The sequence below is a fragment of the Pyrus communis genome, chromosome 10, assembly GCF_963583255.1.
Source record: "Pyrus communis chromosome 10, drPyrComm1.1, whole genome shotgun sequence".
NCBI classification, from domain to species: domain Eukaryota; kingdom Viridiplantae; phylum Streptophyta; class Magnoliopsida; order Rosales; family Rosaceae; genus Pyrus; species Pyrus communis.
The window spans coordinates 21,266,807-21,284,600 of NC_084812.1; the positions used below are offsets into that span (position 1 = coordinate 21,266,807).

At 37.0% G+C, this 17,794-nt stretch overlaps 1 protein-coding gene across 2 annotated transcripts; it reads left to right on the forward strand.

The window, feature by feature from the left end:
* The first annotated feature begins 1,875 nt into the window (after positions 1-1,875).
* On the forward strand, positions 1,876-15,752 carry LOC137747406 (replication factor C subunit 1-like). Of its 2 annotated transcripts, none has more exons than XM_068487511.1 (22): positions 1,876-2,109; positions 2,245-2,349; positions 2,649-3,122; positions 3,212-3,279; positions 3,465-3,540; positions 3,620-3,681; positions 3,765-3,913; positions 4,998-5,164; positions 5,271-5,459; positions 5,607-5,722; positions 6,514-6,721; positions 7,359-7,412; positions 7,912-8,081; positions 8,826-8,916; positions 10,283-10,464; positions 10,560-10,599; positions 12,220-12,344; positions 13,043-13,115; positions 13,228-13,320; positions 13,401-13,647; positions 15,145-15,201; positions 15,316-15,752. In XM_068487511.1, the coding sequence occupies exons 1-22, from the start codon at positions 2,107-2,109 to the stop codon at positions 15,459-15,461; spliced, it is 2,895 nt and encodes a 964-aa protein (XP_068343612.1). In that variant the 5' UTR covers positions 1,876-2,106; the 3' UTR covers positions 15,462-15,752. The 2 variants fall into 2 exon arrangements, with proteins under 2 accessions (XP_068343612.1, XP_068343613.1); XM_068487512.1 differs by having other exon boundaries at positions 15,148-15,201.
* The last annotated feature ends 2,042 nt before the right edge of the window (positions 15,753-17,794 follow it).

Genomic DNA, 17,794 nt, shown 5'->3' on the forward strand with positions numbered 1-17,794 from the left:
CTTAGGTTCGAATTTCGGCGATTTCAATACCAAATTAGGTTGCCCATTGTGTGGCTTAACCGAACTTCTTCCCTTTTAGTGTAAAAATATCGATGTACTAAAAAAAAAAAAAAAAAAAAAGATTAAGTATAAATCAAAATTGGAAAAAGAAAAAAAAAGTCTGGAAAAAGAATACGTAATTGTCCTAATAATGACTAGTTTATCTCCACGCGCTTGAGAAACCTTTCTTTATTCACGGGCACTACGCACCCTAAAAGATATGTTACGGTAGTTGGTTTCTATTGTAATTTTTATGAAATATTTTTATTGAGGTATATGCGAGAGACTTAGAGGTGGGCAGGGTTTGGTTTGATGTGATTTTGAGTGAAACCAAAATCGAAACTGCAATTTTTTGTGATTTGGTTTGGTGCGATTTTGAAGTTAAAACCGAAATAAAACCAAATCATTTGGTTCAGTTTGGCGTGGTTTCAAATGGTTTCAGTTTAATTTTCAAACCATTTACATACAAAATGAAATTTATTTTTTTATTTGGGTCCTCCCCTCTCTCCCCTCTCTCACATAAAATATTAGAAAATGCCTAACCAAATCAGATAGAGTTTGAGTAAATAACAATGAAACAAACTGATACAATTCTATTATTTATACCAAATATTTTCAACCAAAAAAAACCATTTTTGACAAATTAAGGTACCTTAGTCAATATCTTTTACCATTTCAGATTCATCACCCAAAAAAACCAAAATTGAAGCCTTCAATACCTTACCCAGAACCCACCATCGGCGCCTAAGTAAAGTAATAATCGCCCAAACAAAATAATTGAGGACAAAAAACATACATATCTGAATCTGATTTATGAAAATATTTTGCCCCCAGTTTTATGAAAAATGTTTTGTTCCCAATGCCAAATGAGACCAAGAGCAACACTGAGCAAGAAACAAATATTTAAATGTATGGAGTGTAACAAACACCTAATTAAAACATAACATCTAATATGGTTATTCAATTAAAAATTCTTTCTATATTTGTGGTGCGGTTTTCAAAAGCCAAAATCGAAACTACAGTTTAGTTTCAAATCGTTTTCTTACATTGCGGTTCAGTTTCAAACTGAAACTGTTTCAAAACAGCAAAACTAAACCCTTAGGTGTGGTTCGATTTGGTTTGTGTTTTGATTTCGGTTTTCGATTCCAAGTGCCCACCCCTACATAGACTTTTTTTATCATGCGCATATAGTTGTACATTTGGTCTACAATTTTTGAAAGCTTGGAATTTTAAGAAATACAATTATATCCACTGTGATGATTTTATTTTTGTTTAACAGTTCGTGAATAAAAAACCAAATTAAAAAAAAAAATACTGGGGAGACTAAATTTTGTAAATTAAATAACATGAAAGTTGATGATTTGATAAATATGTTTATTTTTTATTTATGACACATCATTTAGTCATTTTGTTAGCAAAATTTAGTGTACATGAGATTAACTAAAAAACACATGATAAATACTTATATAATTATATAAAAAAAGGTAAATTATACAAAACTACCTTAACTATGGATTGAACCACAATTTCATACCTCATATTTTAAACATTGCAATGTCGTACCTCAACGAATGAATTCGTTGCAATATCAGACCTCTGTTAAATTTTTGGTCAATTTTGACTGTTAAATGTAATACCTCATGCGGTGGTTTTGTGTAAAAAAGGGGTAAATTTTCTGTCAAACCTCCATTGCTATGTTATACCTTATAAGGTAGTTTTGTGTAATTTACCAAAAAAAAAAAAAAAAAAAACATCAAAGCCAAACATAATTTTATTTCAATAAATATAGCAGGAAAAGAACAAAGCAGTGATTGAAATCCAGTCAACTTAATTTTCTCAGCAACCATACAACAGCTTAAAAACCCCAAACACACCCTGAAAACCCCCAAGGCAAACACCTCAGTCGTATTTCTCCTGAAGAGAAGGGTACATATTTTTTTCTCTTCAGGTTTTCTTGTGGGTTTGATTTCTGAGATAATTTTGGGTTGCAGAATCATATTGTGTAAGAGGCAGTGATAGTCAGTGTGTCATTGATACTGCATTGTAGCTTTAAGCAAAGCTTCAGACATGGTAACTTCTCAATACCAATTTTCTTATTTTCCATTTTCTAGGGTTTAAAGATTTGACTGTTGATTCTTCTTCTTGCCCTTCATACGCTGATGATTTGATGTCTTGCGTTTGTTTGTTTCATTTGGATGAATCAAGTCCCAGGCCGATATTAGGAAGTGGTTTATGAAGTCCCACGACAAGGGAAACACCAAGAAACCGGCGGCGGCTCCTTCTACACCTAAGATTGAGCCTAAAGAACCAGTAGGTTCATTGCATTTTACATTTGTTTCCATGTTCTTTTCTTTAACAACAAGAAAGTATGATCTTTCCACTGCTCCGTTCTGCTGAGAAAATTGTAAGAAAAGGAGGATTGTTTTCGTTATCATTTTATGTATTTTATTCTTGTACTAGGCAAGGAATCTGATCAGAATCTCGGACCAAAACTGAAATGGCACTGACCCCGAGTTGGCCAGTGCACAGAACACGGGAATTGGGAAACTATATTAATCATAATAAGGTTTCCGTTTTGTTCTTTAATTCTGTTATCTGTGCTAAACCAGGTGCAAGGAGGTCAAGAAAATTCTGGCAGGAGGAAAACTAGCAAGTATTTTCCCATAGATAAACCAAAGGATGAAGATGGAACAACTGAAGTTCCATCCAAAAGAAAGCCTCACAAGGATCCTGATGCATGTGTTAAACCCTCACCTGCAAAAAAAGCTCACAAAGCTGTTGATGACGACGACGACGATTTTGTCTTGCCTAATTCGAAGAAGAAATCAGTTGAACTTGATACCACACCTAGTAAGAAACTGAAGAGCATATCTGGCATGGGAATCCCACAGCAGGTTACGGCTATTGATGAAGGTGGCGATGATGATAAAAAGAATGCCGAATCACCCCTCAGGCCGGCTGGTAGGGGTCGTGGTGGAAGAGGTGCTTCTGCAGGACCAGCTGGTGGAAGAGGAAGGGGTGCTGGACGAGGCGGATTTATGAATTATGGAGAAAGGAAAGATCCCCCACACAAAGGAGAAAAGGTTTAATGTTTTGGAATATCAGGAATTGATTATTAAAATTATTGTATTTTCCTTGATGTTCACTATTAGTCCATGTTTGCATGTCTCAGGAAGTTCCTGAAGGTGCTCCAGATTGTTTAGCTGGCTTGACTTTTGTAATTAGTGGTACACTTGACAGGTATTTATTGTAATATATGTGTGACGTTCACATGCTTGTCAGGGTTGTGTTGGTATTATAGTTTCAAGTTTAATGTTTGTCTGGTAGCATGAAGTTCCTCTTCCTTTTTTTTCTTTGGTAGATTTCAATAAATATTTGTTTTCCATTCATTCTAATATTGAAGTTTAAAATTTTACTACTTACAGTTTGGAAAGAGAAGAAGCAGAGGATTTGATTAAACGTCATGGCGGTCGTATTACTGGATCTGTCAGCAAGAAAACGGTATGCTCATGTTTCGATCTTGTAATCCCTTGGATTTAGATATTACTGCTAGCATTTGATTAACATAGTCTATTTGCAGAACTATCTTTTATGCGATGAAGATATTGAGGGAAGGAAATCCTCTAAAGCCAAAGAACTTGGGTTTGCTGTCTTGAACTGAACTAGATTTTTCATATTTCCTATACTTGCTTTATTTTTATCTGAAAAGTAATTGTATTCTGTAGTACGGCTTTTCTTACCGAGGATGGATTGTTTGATATGATTCGGGCATCTGTCGGTGCTAAATTACCTGTACAACAAGCAAAGAAATCTGTGGATGATGCTGCAGCAGCATCTTTGCCCAATAAAAGCCCTAAGAAAGTAACATTGAAAAGTATGTCCCGGTTCATTAAGTAATTTGGGTGTGTTGTTCTAATTGCAGATTTATAATTTGATTTTTGGTTTGGCTGGGTTTTCTGTATAATCTAAATGTATGAAAAGGGTCGAGGGTGTCTTATTTCTCAATTATCTTGTCTCCATAGTGTTTGTACATACTCTTGCACAGCTAGCATATAAGGGCAATAGGGTACTGTTCATTCTTCTGGTGAATAATTTAACCTTTTACTTTTGCACTCTCTTTCTTCTTCTGTTCACAATTTGGGAGCAGATGTGGTCCTTTAGTTTGGTTAATTTGGGTGATTTTGCGGCACTGTACTTCTTTGTTGTCTGAATGCTTTTTGCGAAGGAAAATGAAAAATAACTTTGGAACCTTGTGGCGGCGTGCCATTTTGCGTCCTTTTGGGTGGTTTGGGGAGGAATGAATAGATGAACTCCTGATGATAGAAAAAAAGTTGTACTACACTATTGGGTAATTGGATTAATTCATTTATGGCTTCTCTATGGGACTTTGGGAACTTTAATGATATCTTTGTTGGTTTGTTACAATTGATTGCCCTGCTGTTTTGGACTAATTTTTGTTGCTTTGCTTCGTGTAGTTTATCATGTATTTAACTGGTTTTTAATAATCTTCCTGATGGCTCCTGATCCATCTTGTTCTGTACTACTTTCATCTAGTTCTTCCATTTGAGTGGTTATTATCTGTTCTTTGTCAGACCATGTTCATCATAGGGTAGTAGGAAGTGTTCCAAACTACATATGGTATCAGTATGATTAACTTATATTCTGTTTCATTTTTTTATTGCTCACTGGGACCACGAGTCCAAAGTTTTTGTGTTCTCAGTTTTACTTAGGAATAAAACTTACATGCTTTTTCCCTTCTATTTGTCTCGACTTTCAAAAGTGTTTAAACTTTTGTGCACTCTTTATGACATGGAGGCTAAAAGTAGTGTTTTTCTTGTTATATGGATTTTGGATACTTTTTTCTAGCAGGTTAATTAAGCAGTTGCATCTTATTTGAAAAACAAATGTAGTCATCATATTTGAAGTTCTCTTATAAAATTGGCATGTAACCGTTCCAGAAGATTGCACTGGAAGCTCGTTGGCATCAAGTGCATCTAGCAAACAGTTGCAGTCAGATGCCTCCCTTGCTAGGTGTAAGAAGCAAACTACCGAGCATTCTACTTTTACTTGGACAGAAAAATATAGGCCAAAGGTTCCAAACGACATTATTGGGAATCAGTCGCTGGTATGTTGGTCATTGTTTTGCCACCATTGCATCGTTGTCTGCACATGCATCTATCTGGGAAGCAAAAGTAAGCTCTGATACAGTTGATGTAATGTCTAATCTGCAGGTAAAGCAACTTCATGATTGGTTGGCACATTGGAATGAGCAATTTCTTGATACTGGAAATAAGGAAAAAGGAAAAAACCCAACCAATTCTGGTGCAAAAAAGGCTGTACTTTTAAGCGGAACACCTGGTATAGGGAAAACGACGTCTGCAAAGTTAGTCAGTCAAATGCTTGGTTTCCAGGCAATTGAGGTTTCATACTTTAACCAAGAAGCAGAACTATGAGATAATTTAAATATTGCTGAATTATGTTACTGAATGCTATTTTCTGTTTTCTCTCATGCTAAATTTGAATTTTGCAGAACCATGAGATAATTTGAATATTGCTGAATTGATTAGGTAAATGCTAGTGACAGTCGTGGGAAAGCTGATTCAAAGATTGAAAAGGGAATTGGTGGAAGCAATGCAAACTCGATTAAAGAGCTTGTCAGCAACAAGGCCCTGAGCATGGATGGGTTGGTTTCTCGCTCTCTCTCTCTCTCTCTCCCCCTCTCTCAAAAATAGCTTAATCACAGTATTTCCTCCTAATTGCACTTCGTAAAAAAATTGCGTAGCTGCTGATGTGGTACAAGTGGGATTCTTAAGGAGAGGAAAATTGGAAAAGTTAACGACGGAGAGGGTGGTTTGAGAAGCAGAAGGGGTTGTGTGTGTCTGTGTTGGGGGGGGGGGGGGGGGGGGGAGGGATGGGAGATCGGGGGTAGGGTTGTTTCTGGGAAAGGGAGATTAGGCCGCCGGGGGTGTGGGTGTGCCAGGGAGAAATGGGTGCGAGGAATAGGATTGGAAGTGAAAAATCTGTAGGAGTTCGGGGAAGGGTTGGATGGGGGTTTGGCAGAGCGAGGGGGGGGTGTCCTGGCTGTGGTTTGGCGGTGGGATTAACCTTGTGTGTTTTTGGTTAAACTTTTTTGTTTTTAGATATGATTGCCATATTTAATTAAAATATTAAACAATAAACTTTTATGTTGCTCTTGTGGGGCTTACATATAAGAAAATCAATAGGTTCCTCACATGCCATGCCTTGGATGGAAAATTTGACAGACTTGATGAGGGGGTAAAGTGGGAACGAAAAGTGCATTTAGGGGGATTGGGTCAAAGTGACTTTCGGGGTTAAGTGGGATGAGAGACATCTTTCACGGGTGGATACAATAAGTAGGCCTAATCTATATTATCCATTATTTGGGGTGCATTTACGCCTAGGATGTGCCTGACAGCATTATTTTCTCCTGTTAATGCTTAGTTAAATTTGCAGATCAAAGCATCCCAAAACTGTGCTGATTATGGATGAGGTTGATGGGATGTCTGCTGGAGATCGGGGTGGAGTTGCTGATCTTATTGCTAGCATAAAGATTTCAAAAATTCCTATTATCTGCATTTGTAATGATCGTTATAGTCAGAAACTGAAAAGTCTTGTGAACTACTGTTTGCTTCTCAACTTTCGCAAACCTACCAAGCAGCAGGTCTCCTCCTCCCTCGCAAATTGTCTGTACTTCTGTATATTTGAGTATTTGGAAGAATGTTCATATTGTTTCTTCTAGTCACTTGCACATTTACTTATTGGTTCTTAATCATGCCTTCTTGTTGAAGGTTTTTTTTTCTTTCTTTTTGGCATACATTTGCCTGCATTCAGGAATACAAACTGACACATGGGATGAAAATTTGTTTATGCTGCATAACTTAAGCAACATTTTTTTTCAATAAAGTCGTTGACTAATGTTTTTCAAGAATTCTACAACATGCTAAAATAATGTAATCTTATAATGTTTGTTGTGCTGTGATGAAGAATATTAACTGTGATCGTTAAACAAGTGGGTTGACGTCATGACGTATTATTTTTATTGACCAGGAAAGGGAAGATTAAAATTAATTTTCAACTATAAAACTCTGCAATAGTGATTCCATTTGCAAGATTTTGTTTAGATTGTGTTTATTCATTGCATGGATAAGGAAATTGCATTTGTGATTTTGTCAAGCGATTTTTATTTTTTTAGAAACTTCAGGCTTTTTGTCACTTATATTTGACATGCCTTTGAAGAATAATGTTTGAATAAGGTTGTTGCCACTTTGCTGTTATTAAATTTTGTTCATGGTTTGTAGATGGCAAAGAGGTTGATGCAAGTTGCAAATGCTGAAAGCCTTCAAGTTAATGAGGTAAATACTTTATAACTCTGAGTGCATTTTTTCCCATGGTGATGGAAGTACACTACTTGGTGTTTTCATCTACTATAATGCTACAGAAGCTTAGATTCACTAAAATATCACATGGGACACAATTTCTGCTGTTGTAATGCACTATACTGTAGAATTGTATCATTTTAGTTTTCTCTCTTCCCCCCCCCCCCCCCCCCCCCCCCCCCCCCCCCCCCGGGCGCCTTTTAATTCGGCCGGTTCTTGATAGTGTAGTTGGTTCTCCATTTTCTCTTTTCTCCCTTATTTTTCTTGTAGTTGTTTTTCTTTTTCCTTGGGATGAGATGTTTTTGGGACCTAACTCAGTTTAGGTATTGATTCTTTTTGTTTAGTGGTAACCTTCATAATCATTTTTCTACTATGGTTTTACATGTGATCAAGTTATCTCGCTTCTCTGGTTTCTGACATGTACCTCAAGATTCTTCTCCCCCCTTGTTGATTAATTTTCTATTCATTGTCTCAGATTGCTCTTGAGGAACTTGCAGAAAAAGTTAATGGAGACATGCGAATGGCAGTTAACCAATTGCAATATATGAGCCTCTCAATGTCAATCATTAAATATGATGATGTACGGCAGCGCTTATTAAGCAGTTCAAAGGATGAAGATATTTCACCATTCACAGCTGTTGACAAGTATGGCAGCAAAGTTCTCTTTTTGACTCTGGTTCTCTGCATCTTGTTGTCTTTTGAATTTCTTATATGCCTGTCTCCTCTTATTCATATGCATTTTGAATTTTCTAAACTTGGTTTCTTGATTGATATATGCATCACCATTTGAGTTGTTTGAACCATGTTTTGAGCTTCACTGCTTTGTTCTCAATTATTTACATAAATATTTTTTCGTTTGCAATCACAACAAAGTTTTTTTTTTGATAAAATGGACAAACTATCCACTGAGAAACTAGCCTACTATCCACAAATGAGAACAACTTATTGCGCTGAAGCCAATCACTTTTAAAAAAATTAAACGTTATTTTATGAGAACTGAAGTTTTCCATGTACCGTACAAAAAGAATGCAAACACAAAGCTTAAATAAGTACAGCCGTCCAATCTGCAAAAATATGATATTTCTGTAAACACAGAAGAGAGCCGATAATGATTGTCCAAAACCTCAATTTATCCCACAAAACTGATACTGTCACCCAAAATCTTCCATGATCATCCCACAAAACTCCAATGTCACGATGCTCAAAACCTTACTTTATCCCATACAATCTTTGACATTTATTTTATGACCAGATACGGTATATTTGTTTCTCTTATATCAAGAAATATAGGGGCTCTCAGAGTGCCATCCTTCACAAGTTCTGATTGATCCATTAGGAGCCATGAAAAGTAACCAGGTGCGCGATGCTGACGTGTCTTTTCTGTTGCAGGCTGTTTGGTTTTAATGCTGGAAAGTTGCGAATGGATGAGCGTGTTGACCTGAGCATGAGTGATCCTGACCTAGTCCCTCTTCTAATCCAGGTTCTTCCTTTGCTAGTAGACTTGCTTTTTGGCTGGCATATACTGAATAAAAAATGCTATAACAAACAGTGCAAACTTTAGTATGTTTTGTTTCACTATTGAATACTACTGGAGGAACAAAAGACTTGCAGTGTTTACTGTCAACATGATGCATAGGTTCATTCGAAAGATATGGCAATAACCTCAGGAATGGAGTTTTTATTGTAAAAATATGACTGCATGACGCTTGACCTGGTAATGCTTTTCCGTTGGAGATGATATTAATTTTTTTTTTTTTTTTTTGGGGGGCGGGGGGAGGGGGGGGGTGGGGTTTGTGGGAAATTGGGAGGGGGGCAGAATTTCGAAGGTACACACTTACCTAGTGGGAGCATAATTTGTGGGAAACACTTTTTTGAAATTTCTTTGATGTTTTATTAACTTATTTCACAAATCTGAACGCAATTTCCGATACAAATAAAGAAATTAACTAAAAAAAAAGGAGATGAGTGATATACACTATACACCTTAAAAATGATTCCAAGACTCACATGCTGAACTGTCCTGACTGGGGGGTGGGGGGAGGGGGGGTATGGGGAGGGGGACAGAATTTCGAAGGTACACTTACGTAGTAGGAGCATAATTTGTGGGAGACACTTTTTTGAAATTTGTTTGATGTTTTATTAACTTATTTCACAAATCCGAACGCAATTTCCGATACAAATAAAGAAATTAACTAAAAAAAAAGGAGATGAGTGATATACACCATACATCTTAAAAATGATTCCAAGACTCACATGCTGAACTGTCCTGACTGTCTTTACAACCTTTCACATACTGAACTCTTACAAAATTGAATTTGCATCAATATGAAGAATTGTTTTTAACATTTGCATCTTGACTCTGACCAAAAATAGAAGATAAAAGAGAAAAAGGAATATCTGTATCATGAGATGTAATTTTGAATATTTCGTAATTTGGTACAATAACAATGACGTAGAAAGAAAAGATCGAAATTATCAGATTCTCGCACTCATCTCCCTCTATCTCTCTTCCCATGAGGCTTAGCGTGTTCTTACTTCACATCTTCTACAATTTTTCAAATCGTGTTAGTTGATTTAAGATCTTGGTGCTGCTTGTTCCCATGCAAATGACAAGAATCAGAATGTTATTCTCCTTATCTTCTTTTATGTAATGATCAATAAATTCTGTTTAATTCTATGTCAGATTCTTGATGGACTTGGATGCAAAGTTGCATTCACTTGAACATTGAATCTACTTATGCTTCTGCACCCCTTAATTCCTTTTTTTTTCCTTCTCCAAATGATCATATTTGTAGCCAAAGTTTGAATATTCTAATATATTAGTTCTCTTTTTCAATTTCTGGCAGGAAAATTATATCAACTATAGGCCAAGTTCGGCTGTTAAAGATGATAGTGGGATAAAACGTATGAACTTGATTGCCCGTGCCGCTGAGTCTATTGGCAATGGAGATATTTTCAATGTACAGATTAGAAAATATCGGCAGTGGCAGCTTTCCCAAAGTGCTTGTCTTTCATCCTCTATAATTCCGTATGTTTCTTCGCATCAGCTCTGGAAGTTGAGATAATTTCTTTGAGTTAATTCATAATTTCTGATTCGTGGTATTATTTTATATTTATAACCAGTGCTGCATTGTTGCGGGGGCAGAGAGAGACACTTGAGCAGGTAATTTATTTCCTTTTCTTTGCAAGTTTATAAATTTAAAGAGTGTTAACTGGTCCTCTCTTTGGCCTTGAAAATGTGTACATTCTGTGTGCTACAGCAGTGCACATATTGTTGCAGCCTTCATATAAATGGTCTATAATGATTTTTTTTTGTTGCTATTCACATTTTATTTATACAGCTTTCCTATGATCCCATTACACCCAGAAAGCCACACAGAGGGGTGACATGATATTAGGGATCTTGTTTTATAGACTTGTGCTTGTGTATAGAACTGTTAAGAAGTTTTTCTGTCATTGGACCACTGGTTCAACTTAAAATCGCACTGGTAAAAAGAAACTTAATTATCCCATTTCTTCACTTTATAAAATTTGTTTTTGGGTTATATATCTTCTAAGTGTTTTGAAATATTCATAATGTTTTAAAGAACTCGCCTCGGGGCGCGCCTAGGGCGCCCTTGAGGCTGGGCGGAGAGGCAAACGCCTCAGTTTTGCTGGAGTAGGCGAAATGCTTCGCCGGAGACGCCGAGGCGGCGGAGGCGCGCCTCAAGGCGTCTGGACGTTTTTTTTTTTTTTTTTTAAACTATCCAAACCCAAAACAACGTCGTTTGGGTAAGGATTTTCAGTCTTCACCCACCATACCTTCGAATTCGACCCATTTTTCTGCCTCTGCCTTTTGCCTTCTGCGGCTCTGCCTTGCTTCTTCTACTCCCGCGCGCCAGAAGCCCAGAGGCTCAGAACATCGGTGTCGCCACGCCGCCACGCCGCCGTCACCTCAGCGCCATCAGCCCAGCCCCAGCGCGGTCAGCAAGATCCCAAAGGTTACGGTTTCTGAAATTAGGGATTTATTTTCTGGGGAAGGGGTTAATAGTTTTCTGGGGTTAATGGGGATTTAATTTTCTGGTTTTGCATTTTCTGGGGAAGGCCGATGGTGCTCTGCGAGAGAGAGACAGAGAGAGAGACAGAGAGAGAGAGGAAGAAGCAGAATAGAAAACAGGGGACAGAGCCCACGGTTTTATGTCTGTGTGGCTGCCAAACTGTTTTGCACTTATAGTCTTATACCATAAACTTAATGCTTCTGCCGCCATAAATTGTGTCCATGTGCACTGCCATAAATTGGCACTTAGATAAATTGTTAGAAATTGGCACTAAAGGGTTAATTGTTAATAAATTAATTAAAGGATTAATTTATAAATTAATTAATAAATTGTTAGAAATTTATTTAGATGAAGAGGATTTATTTAGATGAAGAGGATTTAGATGAATGATTTATATATTTGTTTGTATTTTGATTTATATGAAGATGATTTGGATGAATGATTGTTTTCTTTGTTTGTATTACCTTTTGAATGATGAATTTGGGTGATATTACCTTTGAATGATGAATTTAAATGATATTATTTTTTGAATGACTATGGATTTGAATGAAAAATTGAGAATGGATGTTTATTTTACATACTATTATTTTTTAATATAAAAAAAAATTAAATCCTGTAAGGCTTCGCCTCACGCCTAGGCTAGGCTTCGCCTCGGACGCCTCGTCCACGCCTCACGCTTTTAATACATTGTGTTATACATGCATCAACGTTTATGCTTACCTTCACAAGTTGACCTTATTGTGCAGGGAGAAAGGAATTTTAATAGATTTGGAGGGTGGCTGGGAAAGAACTCAACATTAGGAAAAAATCTTAGGCTCTTGGAAGATTTGCATGTCCATCTTCTTGCTTCTCGTGAATCTAGTTCGGGGAGGTAGTTTCTGTTCTATGTTTGAATTTTTGGTCACTAACCTAATGCATTTGAGTTTGGTGTCAAGGATTGGATTGGATGGGAGAAGTCACTTGATTCAACTTCGAAATTTTTTCCATGTTGAAGGTAGAAGATGGACTAGTCATGAAGGAAACTTATCCTTGTCAATCCTTCATAAATCCATCTTCTACCTAAACTTGGACAAACTTTGGAAGTTACATCCGTTTCTTCATTCAACAATCAACATACATTGAATCTAGTGACTTCTCCAATCCAATCCCAGACACAAACAAGGCCATAATGCCCAGCGTTATTGACTTATATAAGGACTATACTACCAATGGTGTTTATATGGAACCCTAGAACTTTAGATCCATCTGGAAAGTTGTAAACTTATATTTTCTTGTGCGTGCATGGCCATTGTTTCTTCTGTTTTCAGTCCTACTGACTTGAAAATTTTGGAAATTTCCAATTGTTGGATTATGTTTGATATATTGTATTGGATTCCTGAAATTTTATCATGTAGTTGTGACAAAAAAGAACTAAAAAGTTCGTCATGTCAAGGTTTTATAGTGAATGTGTCCTTTCAAGACCACTATCTCTCCTTCCCGTCCTCTCTCTCTACCACTCTGTTTTTATTTTATTTGTCTTATTTTGTGTCCCTTGGAAGCTTTTTAATTTCTCGTTTGTAAATTGTTTAGGGAAACACTGCGAGTTGAATACCTTTCTCTTCTTCTGAAACGATTGACCGTGCCTCTCCGTGAACTGCCTAAGGTTGGAGATAATCTATTTTAGTATATGAAGATTTATTTTAATTGCAAAGTATGTAAAACAGTTGGATTGATGATCAGTAATAAGTCCATCCTTTGTGTTAAAAAAATATCAGGATGAAGCTGTGCAGGAAGTTGTGGAGTTCATGAATACTTACTCCATTAGTCAGGATGACTTTGATACTATTGTGGAGTTATCCAAATTTCAGGTAACCCTTGGTGCAGGCTTGGTTGTTGCTATACTGCTTCAAAATTTTACAAGTTTTCTCATCGATAAGCCATTTATCAGGGGCATCCAAATCCGCTAGATGGCATACTGCCTGCTGTAAAATCAGCTCTGACAAAAGCATACAAAGAAGGAAGCAAAACAAGGATGGTACGAGCTGCAGATTTTGTTACTATTCCTGGAATGAAAAAGGTCCCTAAGAAGAGGATTGCTGTGCTTTTAGAACCATCTGATGATGTCATTGGTGAGAACAATGATGATACTTTTGTTCAGAGTGATGATGAAAATTCGTCAGATACAGAGGACTTGGGTAAGTTTTTCTGTCATCATTATGCTGCTCCTCTTTAATAGATAATTCATTTTGCTGGACTACTTTAGTTTTAGGAAAATTTTCACAACCATAAATGGCCATTTTGCTCTGCAGTGTATCTTGTGAAAAGGTGTTGCCTTAAGATGTTTCTGGAATAGAAAGCCCTATCACTATTAGGGTGTGTTTGTTTACCCTCATTAAATTTCACTAGACTAGACTACACTAAAATATAGTGAAATTTTATGTTTGTTACCGGGAGGGATTAGGTTTAATGAGATTAGCTTTCACTCGCACGGACTACAGGCCTCTCTAGCCGGCCTTAGTGAGTCTCCTCGAATCCTATGGGATTGCTAAGACCGTGCGCTCTCTCATCCTTATACGCTCAACTCCTCTCTCTCTTGCGTCAGCCGATCGACTCCTATCGCGTTCTCATCCTGCTCGACGACCTCGCCAGACCATCCCACCGACCACTGAAATTCAAGTCGCAGATAATTGTTGATGTTTACGAAATCATAGATTTTGTATTTCACAGATGTGAAAGTCCCCTATTTTTTATTCTCTTGCCGCTTGATTTCGGTTTTTCTCTTTGGTACTTGCTCTAACTCTCACAAGATTTGCAATTTCTGCTAATGGTGATTGGAATTGTGCCGTTGTCTTGGAATTCGGTTTTTTTTTTTTAAACCAATTTTTCTGTAAATTTGGTGTTATGATTTGTGTAAATTGCTGCTATAGTGTTGTAGGCGTTTAGCAATTTCTGCAATTTTTTTAGCAAAATGGGTATATTTCGGTTTCCAATTTCTGCAATTTCGTTTACGATTACTGTTAGCTCGACATTTCTTCACATCATCCAGTTTGCTTCTGTTTTGTATCCAATTCATTATTCGAATATGTTTTTGAGACCAAAATTCGGTTTGCTGATTACCTTTTTGTTTTCCTTCATAATTTAGTCCAGGACATATAGTTTGCTGCTGCACCAAACACTTCACTATTTTTGTCCTGGTTAGTCCAAGCCAAGCCACTCCAGTTTAATCTCAGAAGTTAGTCCAGTCCTAGATAGTGCGCTGCAACAAACGTACCCTTATTCTGTAAAATAAGAATGGTGTATGCTAACATGTTGTACTCCATAAGAAATGGAGGGCATGTTCCATGCTATCTGGGATTCTGAAATTGCAGATTGGAAAGTAAATACAGGGAACGCTTCTAGAAATGTTCTTTCGTGACCTGTGAGTGTGCATCTCTGTGGAATATTTAAATATTGTTCTAGGATTTTGCTCTGTTTATTGTCAGGAAACTCGGATGCCACCAGAAATGGTTTGTTTTAGGATTACTGGAATTCTCTATTATATTGCCGGAAGAAACTTACTCGTAAAAAAGGTTAATTATGATATTAGGGTTGTAAATGGAACTAAAGATTATGCAAGCTAGTTTGCTTCTGGATACCATCTGACTTATTGGTGCTCATTTAGTGATTGTTTTATTTTTTTCACAATTTGTCAGAAGGTTCTGCTGTTGGTGAAAAGCTGCAAAAGGAACTGCAAAGTTTGAACACCAAAGGTAACTGGTAGTATCCTACATGGATGCGACTAAATTCGAAAGCTCATAGGTTGAGGCTATTTAGATGTATGTTATTCCAGAATGCATGATTTATGTGTTCCTCATACTATGCAGGAGTGCAAGTACAATTCGATTTGAAGGGTGCGCCAAATTCAAGTGCAAAGAAGACACCGGCTGGCAGAGGTAGAGGTGGTTCTGCTGCTGCCAGCGTGAAAAATGGTGGCCGAGGTTCAGGAGCTGGTGCCAAGAGAAAGAGATGAAGGGAGATGAAAGAAGAGATGGAACTTTTCCTTTCTATGGCGTTGGCAGGTTTTATAGGCAGATGTAAATAGATATTTCCTCCGTACATACGTATTTTTGGTAGGTGAGGAATGGTAGGATCTCCGGTTTTAGTTTTAGTTTACAAGGTTGATAGTTGATGCTTGACTCCCAGATTTAGGGCTCCTTTGACGAGTGTTTTTGAACGCTTGAAAGCATTTTTAGATAAAATGTTTTTGGGAACCAAATCTTAGTAAAAATGCAAGTTAATTCTGAAAAAGTATTTGAAGTGCTTCCAGCAAACCCATATGCTAAGGAATTTTTTTGTTGCAGTTGTTTGAGAATCATAGGTTACACTTGCACCCCAGATAAATAAAACTTCTTTTTTATTTATTTATTTATTGGTTGTATTTAGAATAATAAATTATATGTTTATACCATACTTGCACCCCAGGTAAATAAAACTTCTTTATCAATGGATTGTGCCAACGTTTGGCTCAAATTAGGTTCTTTTTACTGTCCTGCATGTTAAGGACCAGAAACTACTAAGTTGAGGTTGGATATAAACTAATTATATTCAAACACACCAACGTGGTCATTCACGAATAGAAAAGTAAAGACAGTATGTAAAAAAATTAAATTGATAAAATAGTAATGAATATCGCAAAACAAGTAAAATATATACATAAATGAACTTAAAACATCAATAAAACTCTTATCGGATTCAATTCAAGGCCCTTAGATTGGGTTTTAAAGATGCTTCCTTGTGAAGGGTACCAACCAAAAAGATTTAACTTAAGGTTGGTAAATCGGTGCTACGCCAAGTAGTGTAGTAGAGCAAACTCTAATTGGTCTTAGAGTCTAAGGTCGCGTTTGGTACGCGGGACAGGACGGAACAGAGTGGGACGAGGCGTTCCGTCCCGCGTTTGGTGTGCCTAAAATGAGTGGAACGCGCTGTTCCATGGAACAGATTTTGGATGATTTTCTGTTCCACACCCCCACCCTGGAACGGGTTGTTCCACGTCTGTGGGACAGAAATTTCCAAAATTTTAAGACAAAAATGCCCCTTGTCTTTTTCAAAATTTAAATCAAAAATCATATAACAAACCCTAAAAACTATCCCTCTTCTTCTCAGCCGTCGTGTTCCTCCCTCTGCATCTTCCCTTTCCTCCTCATCTTCTTCCCTGTAGCCTCTTCACCTCTGCATCTTCCGTGTAGCAGCTCTGCGAACCTTCCTCCTCATCCTCTTCCGTAGCATCTTCAGCTCTGCATCTCGGTTCCAGGTTCGATCTGTTTTCGTGTAGCTCTCGGTCTCTCTTTCTTCGATTGTTCAAATGTTTTTTATTTGTTCTCTGTTTATGTATTTGTTCTCTGTTTGTGTTTGATATTTTGTATCAACTAGAGTGCAGCAAAATACTAGTTTTTTTTGGCGATTTCTCATCTGGGTATGGTACATTTTTTTCTTTGGTTTCTGTTTCCGCTTTCAATTTGTCTTTCTGGACGGTCAGTTTGGTCAATTTGGTGTTTCTTGGATGCCTTTGTGTTCTTGATTGTTGAGTTGTATGGTTCTGATTTTGTTTCTTGAGTAAATACATATCAATTTGTAATTTGTATTTTGTGAAATGGGAAAAAAAAAAAAGGGGATTTTTGGGCATCAGGGTTTTGGTACTTTGATTTGATTTAGGTTTTCTCCTTTGAGGTGCTTTTCTTGCTTTCTGGGCAACAGGGTTGTTGTTCCTGTGGGTGTTTGCTTGAAAGATAAATCTTTCTCCCTTCTATCTCATAGGAAAGGTAAGCAATTTGGGTTTTGTTGACTTTATCATATTTGTATGGATATTGATTTGAAGTGAGTGAGCTGGTTTTGTTAATGCCTTTAGGTCTTAGTGGATTTCAGGATTTAGCTGTTCAAGTTGATGTCGGTTATAAGCATTAAAAGGTTGATGTCGGTTATGCAAGACTTATTTTCAAGCATGATGTTTATAGTAGTGTTTGAACATATAATTACCAAAAGTGAGATGGCAGAGTGCAGCCTGTTTATATTGGAAAAATACAGAGGCTGCTTTGTGCTCCTGGGATTCCGAGTCGACCAAATACTCTAGTTTTGGTATAATCATTGGATATCAAGTCGTAAATGTGTTTGCTAGGTTATAACTCTGATTGTTTCTTGTTAACAGTGAAAGAATAGGGCTCCATTATATATGTGCAAATGCCTTTTATCTTATTGTCCTGGGCTTTTGGTTTAGGATTTAATTAACAAGTCATGTCATTTAAAGGCGTATAAGTTATGGAAAATTAGAAGGGTCTCGCTTGAGCTAAAAATGAAGTGGTATAGAAC